The 7,198-nt window shown below is 44.1% G+C and overlaps 1 protein-coding gene across 1 annotated transcript; it reads right to left on the minus strand.

Annotated features, from left to right (window-relative positions):
- Positions 1 to 399: 399 nt before the first annotated feature.
- LOC147458996 (pentatricopeptide repeat-containing protein At3g09040, mitochondrial-like) lies at positions 400 to 2,652 on the minus strand. The gene has a single exon (XM_086510390.1). The coding sequence runs from the start codon at positions 2,458 to 2,460 to the stop codon at positions 517 to 519; it is 1,944 nt and encodes a 647-aa protein (XP_086366516.1). The 5' UTR covers positions 2,461 to 2,652; the 3' UTR covers positions 400 to 516.
- Between the last annotated feature and the right edge of the window lie 4,546 nt (positions 2,653 to 7,198).

Genomic DNA, 7,198 nt, shown 5'->3' on the forward strand with positions numbered 1-7,198 from the left:
CACACTAGCTAGTTATATGCATCCATCATTGAGTATGAGCTGAGCAGATGGGCAGAGAGAGAGGGCATCTGAGCGCCAGGCTAGGCTGGTTTCAGGAGGGGTTTCTCTAACCCAGATCACTTTCTCACACTACGAGCTATCATTGAGGAGGACACATTTCATGTGAGAAGGATTTATTGTAGCTTTGTGAGTTTTAAAGCTTTTGATACAGATTGATGTGCAGACTGGGGAATCATGGCCTCGTAAAGAACAGTTACAGGATGAGTGCTTACGTCCCAAGGGAGGGCATTATTCACTCCACCATTGGGGTGAAACAAGGTTGCCCACTGTCCCCAGCACTTTAGAGAGGGTTTGGGCCTCTATCTAGAGTTGTAAAAGAAAACAAGCAAGAGCCTAGGAAACAGCAACCTGAGAACGATATTTTCTACTAACGCACAAGGAATCAATAGAATGTTTTTACCTTCCACGACTTCTAATCAAAGGTGTGATGCGTATGTTGTATCTAGTTCAAGTAGCTTAGAAATGTATCAACTCCTCTTTCACAAGAGCAACAGCATAAATATCACTCATGCAGGCATAAGCTGCAGTGTCCATTCGATCCAGCCGCAGAATGTTTTCAAAGGCAATTCTTCCTATTACCACGTTTTCCCACTTGCGGCAAGCACCCAATAATGCTAGCCATGTGGGGAGATGATCAGAAGAAGGCACTCTTTTTGCGACTTCCATTGCTTTGTCGAAATATCCTGCACGGCCGAAAAGGTCCACTATCCAAGTATGATGCTCCAGAGTAGGGGTAATACCATAACTTGAGCTCATTGTTTCGAAGTATGTTAGACCCTTGCTCAAAAGGCTCAGGTCAGTGCATGATTTGAGAACGACCGTAAGGGTAACTGAATTGGGAGCTGTGCCATGCCCAATCATTTCATCAAATAAACAAAACACACACTCATGCTTTCCAGCTTGGGCATATCCTGTCATTAGTGCCGTCCATGAGACTACATCCCGAACACCAATGCCATCAAAGATTAGTTGCGCCTTTGCAACCCCACCACACTTCATATACATATCAACTAGTAAATTACCAAGCCCACAGTAATTACCTAATAACCCCTCTTTGACAACCTTGGCATGTATCTCTTCTCCCTTTTGGATTGCCCCCAAGCTGCCACAAACTTGTAGTATGCAAAGCAAGGTCACTATATCCGGAGAGATGCCGTTGTGCTGCATACGTTCAAAACAAGCAAGTGCTTCCTCACCGTGTCCTTGCTGGAAGTAACCTGTGATAAGAGCTGTTGAGGAGGCAGCATTGCACATGAGAAGCTCGTCAAAAACTTGCTCCGCTATTGCCAGTGCACCACATTTGGCATACATATCCACCAACGCATTAGCAAGCACATGGTCATTTTCCAGAAAACCCTCTCTAGCAATATCAGCATGTACTTCTTTGCCTTTCTCTAGTGCTCTCATGCTGCCACATGCTTTCAGGACCCAAGCCAATGTTAACGCATCGGAGGGGAGGCCCTCGCTTTGCATTTTCTGATAACAAGCAAGGGCTTTCTCATGCTGACCGTGTTGGCAATAGCCTGAGATCAATGCAGTCCAAGAGACTTTAGTCTGAACTGGAAGCTCATTGAGTACTTGCTGTGCTTGCTCAAGTGCACCACATCTAGCATACATGTCAACAAGTGCATTCCCAAGCAGATCATGTATTTTAAGTAGGCCCTTGCTCACAATTCCCACATGTATTTGTTTGGCCTTGTCAAGTGCTCCTAAGCTGCCACAGGCTTGTAAGACACACAACAACGTCACTGCATTGGGAGACATGCCCTTACTTTGCATCAGTTCCAAACACTCAATTGCTTGCTCGTCATGCCCAGAATGCACGTAACCAGTAATAAGGGCATTCCAAGAGACAACATCCTGAACTGGAAGCTCATTGAGCACCTGTTGTGCTTTAGAAAGTGCACCACACTTTGCGTACATGTCCACTAAAGCATTTCCAAGAACAATATCATTCTCTAGAAGTTGCTTTCTCGCAATCTCTAGATGTATTTCTTCCCCCATCTCAGTGGCCCCTATGCTTCCACAGGCTCTTAAGGTGCAAGCAAAAGTGACTGCATCCGGTAAAAAGCCTTCCAGTTTCATCTTTTGTAAGCAGATGAGTGCCCTTTCACCATGGCCATGGTGGGTATATCCTATAATCAGAGCAGTCCAACAGACTACATCCCGACGGAGAAGATCATCAAAAGCCTGTTGTGCCTTCGCAAGCGCTCCACACTTGCTGTACATGTCAACAAGTGTACTGCCAATGAAGACATTCTGCTCAAGCAAACCCCTCCTGAGAACATCTGCATGTAATATGGTCCCTTTACACACATCCTTCTGCCTTGCACAAGTTTTCAGCAGGGCAACGAGAGCTAGATGCTCTTGAAGACTCTGGCGATCTACATTGCTAAACATTCGAAGCTGACCTACCTTGGAGGTTGTCGCCTGCGTCGTCGTTTCCACGCAGATTCCTCCATGACCATCGGGTTATCTACTCCTCAGCTGTTGATCAAGGTTGGTATGCTACCGTGCGCACGGCAATTAGTCATCGACGCTGAGCGTTCGTACCTCACCTTGGGTTGCAAAACGATGGGAAAAAAACAGTTCAAAAATATACGAGAAATTTAGAAATTTCTACTGCCGCTTAGGAGAAAAGACTTTTTCGAACAATGAGTATGCAATACACATTTTGAAAATTGAATGTTGTTGAGAATCTTATAAAATTCTCTCTCTTGTATGGTGACCATCCCTGTTCTTAGCATCTCTCTCTCTCTCTCTCTCTCTCTCTCTCTCTCTCTCTCTCTCTTGTACACACGCGCGGATATCTCTCTTCCACTACACATCGAGGCCTCTCTCTCTCTCTCTCTCTCTCTCTCTCTCTCTCTCTCTCTCTCTCTCTCTCTCTCTCTCTCTCTGTGTGTGTGTGTGGTGGCGAGGCAACGTGCACCGGAGGCTTCTGTGTCTTCTTCTTCTTCTTCTCTCTCTCTCTCTCTCTCTCTCTCTCTGTGTGTGTGTGTGTGTGTGTGTCTTGCGTAGCTGAGGCTACTTCTTCTTCTCCTCCTGTTTGTGTGTGGCAGAGTTGCAAAAGAGGCCCGAGGGAAGGAGGGGAGGCGTGTGCGGCAGGAAAGCGATGGAACACAAGAGCGGGGGAAGGCAGGTTGCATAAGGAGGGGGGAGGCAATAGGAGGGAATATCTTTGTGTCCTATCAATGAGCAACTGAGGCTGCTTCTTCTTCTCCTCCTCCTTTCTGTGTGTGGCAGAGTTACAAAAGAGACCCGGGGGAAGGAGGGGGGGGGTCTGTGTGGCAAGAAAGCGATGGAACATAGAAGCAGGGGAAGGCAAGTTGCGTAAGGAGGGGGGATGCAATAGGAGGGAATATTCCCACCTATTGAATTTTTTTAAAGAACAACGAATATGTCCCAAGTAAGAATGAGTAACTCAGAGGTCCACTTTACAAAGCAACCCCTATATAGCCTAAACTAAGGATTATACAACCAACTTGCCAAAGAAAGTTGTTGATATGGTTTAGTGTGTTGATGCGGTTTAGTGTTGGAAATAGTATGTTTACATATTGGAGATTGTAGTGTACAAAAATACAAAAATTACCTTGGGCTACTTTTTGTTATGCAATGATGAAATGTCATAGTACTACATACCATATATAGTGTACTACATATACAAAAGTGCCATATAGAAGTGTGGTGGAGAGTCATCATTGTGTCTCCCAAGAAATTACAAGAACGAAAGTCAACCCTGCATGTAGTTTAGTTGTGTGGTCCAAGCAAACACATACACACGGAGATTTGGATGTAACAAAAAACCTTTACGACTTGATGACGCAGTTTCATAATAACTAATACCTAATTCTCCTAAATGATTTTCTCATGTTAAACTGATCATTTAATATGGGGAAGTACCAGGGGAGAAAAAGCTAGAATATTGGTTAGGCTGACAGACCGGTCACAATAGGGATCCAAAGGGGGGCCATCTGCAAAAGAGCAATGTGCATCAATGGGCTTCCAAGGTTCAGCCCATTAAGACTTCCAAAATGCTAAGGTTCCAAAATTAAATCAAATACTCAATGGTCAAACCTTAGGGAAAATTGGATGCTTGTGGCAAGACTCAAAGTCTTCCCACCTCCCTATCAAGGAGGGGGCGAGCCATATTTGTAGGGGATGAGAGAGAAACACACACACACACACTCTTCCAAGCTCCCTTTATACAAAGGCGCATTCAGATCCTATTGGATGGCCATAGAGGTGGACCAATGAGAATTAGGCTAGAGTAAATTTAGTTTAATTCATTTAAAAGCACTTGATAAAAGAACTAATAGAAATTAAGCTCTCTAAAAGACTATTGGACAGTCTCCCAAGGGGTCCAATGAGCATTCAACAACCCAATGGCTTGCCTGATTCTATTGGCCAGAAGACTAAGAGGTCCAATGAGAGTTTAATTGCATTATATAAATCCCTAAAGTTCTCAGAAAAGGGGAAAGGGGGACACATGTCACAAGGCTATCACTTATGCTTCTTAATTGTCATTGGCTAAGCTTTGCAGGGGTCAATAGGATGCCAGCATGAGCAAATAGCAAGAGGGGTCAACCAAGAGAGAGAGGGGGACTGATTTTTGCAAGGCATTATCACACACACACATACACACACACACACACACACACACACACACACACACACACACTCACACAATCTCATGTGTGAAGTAAAGAAGACTATCTCCTTCTCAAGCTTTAATGGAAAGCTCATCATCTACTCCAAGATTGTGAGAAGGGAGGCCTACACCAACAACTCTTGGCTTTGTGATGCAAATCCAACCAAGAGCCAAGCTCCAATGCATGCTCATCTCCTCTACATGCTAATTACTGAGATATGCTAAGCTATTAAGAGTGATTATGTGAGGAGACATAATTCTTTCTCATAAGAATACTCCTTCTTCCTCTGGATCCACTCTCGTCCCCCGCTAGCTCTCACCATCTTCGAAGGTGTGTGAGGTCTTGGGGTTTGAGACCGTGAGGAAATTGATGTTGTGTTTTCAAGTGTGAGCTTGATGCTTGAAGCTTCCATCTTCATTGCACCAACAAGTTATTGAAGGAACACAAAGTATTGTATTGTAAAATGTCTCCCTTGATGGGGGAAACCTATAATACAAAGCCTTTTGGAGGGGGGATCGGCTCCATCTAAATTTGGTCCTCAAATGTTGTCAATAGCTTAATTTCTCTCTCTTTTTGAAGTCTTGTTCATGCCTATCTAACTAGGTGTTATGCTTTTGTTGCTCTCTCCATCCAAGCACTCATGCTATGATCATCAGGAATCTAGTCTTAATGAAATGCTCACTATGTCTATGTTATTTTCCGCTACACACAAGTTACTAGACCATTAAATGTTACATTGGTATCAGAGCACAAGGTTTCTCTTTTCTAGCTCAAGAAGAGAGGTCCTCAAGCTGACTATAAATGGTTGGCATTATTAATTGCAATTGAGTAAGTAGAATAGGGATTTTTCAGCCTTGCAGTGCGCCTGCTTCGAGTAGATAATGGGGCATCACCGTTGAGAGCTATGGTCTTAGTAGTGGAGTCCTACAGGGCTTAACCACTATTGAGCTATTAGAAGCTTGACAGGAGCCGGTACTGTTTTGGTGGTGAAAGACTCTCTCTTCTATTCCTTGCAATTAATGATAATTGAGCCACGGGTACAGGAGCTTCAGGGCTTTTCTAAAGGGGTTAAGAGGAGTAGAAACTAGGGCTTGAAGTGCCAAAGTACACTTAAAAATTTTACACCTAAAAGTTGTTAGAATGGTTGACAAAGTCAAGAGAGTGAAATTAATGTTGATAGCTTTGATTTTGCTAATGAACATGCTATTAATGATGCCCCTATGCTTGTTAATTACCTTGTTACTAGGATTCAACAAGCCATGGGAAATTCATCCCTCCAAAGTGAAGTGCAACGACAACTATGCTTATGGGATTCTCCAAAAACCCCACCAAGAAGAGAGAGTACCTAGAGAGGCCTCTCTCCGACAAGGGAAGAAGAAGAGGATCCATACGAAGAGCTCAAAAATCTACTACTTGATGACGCATCTCCTTCCCAAAGGAGAACTCAAGTTTCAATGGTAGAGCCCCCACCGAAAGAACGAGAAAGAAGTGAGTCTACTACCACCTCGGTGGAGATGGGTCCACAAAGACGGCGGGCAAAACGTTGTCCAACACCCCCTAAACATAGAAGACCATCGCACACTTCTCTACACCATAATTCAAAGAGGGATGGCAAAAAACAAGAGAAGAAAAAGGCGAGAAAGAGGTCTCCCTCTTCTCCATCTTCTTCATCCTCTTCCTCTTATGAAGAAAGTGATGGTGCAGACAAGGAGGAACAAGGGAAGAAAAAGGCAAGAAAGAGGTCATCCTCTTCTCCATTCTCCTCAAATTCTTCCTCTTTTGAAGAAAGTGATGGTGCAGCTTTCGAACCACCAAAAAGAAGAGGCCACAGGAAATCATATCCTGCGTGGAAGAGGTCGTCCAAACTCAAAAATTTCAAAGAGGGAGGAAAGGACATCTCTTTCCTTACCTACGATGGCACCTTTGGTGCTACGGACAAAGTTTTGGCCTTCATCCAACAATTCGATGTGACGTTTGGAGATGAGGGCTTCACGGATTCCTCTAAGCTACGCCATGTAGCTATGCATTTTCAAAAGTCTGCCAGGAAATGGTGGTCTAACCTACTGGCAAACGGTGAAGCTCCACAAACATGGAAAGCTTTAAGAGCTTCCATCATGAAGCAGTTTTTGGCTACCGATGCCAAAGACAAAGTACTCACTGAATGGCGAAGCTTGAAGCTCTCTCCCTGCGATCTATTCAAAAATATGTAGACAAGTTTTGGGACTTACATCTGAAAGCCACTGTCTTCAAAAAGATGGATTCTGGAGAGAAAAAAAAAACAATTTTGTGCAAGTTTAACTGAAGATATGGCGGAGTATGTCAACTCCCAAAGGCCACAGACCATATCTGCGGTCATACACCATACCTTGGTGGCTTCACGAATCAATTTCCAAGAAGGGGCTAAGAGAAATCTTAAGCCCACGGAGAACAAGGACCATAATAACAAGCCCAAGGGGAAGGACAATGTCCAAAAGTCTCCTAAAGGC

The sequence above is a fragment of the Adiantum capillus-veneris genome, chromosome 4 (genome assembly GCF_014529385.1).
Source record: "Adiantum capillus-veneris isolate H3 chromosome 4, ASM1452938v2, whole genome shotgun sequence".
Taxonomy (NCBI): domain Eukaryota; kingdom Viridiplantae; phylum Streptophyta; class Polypodiopsida; order Polypodiales; family Pteridaceae; genus Adiantum; species Adiantum capillus-veneris.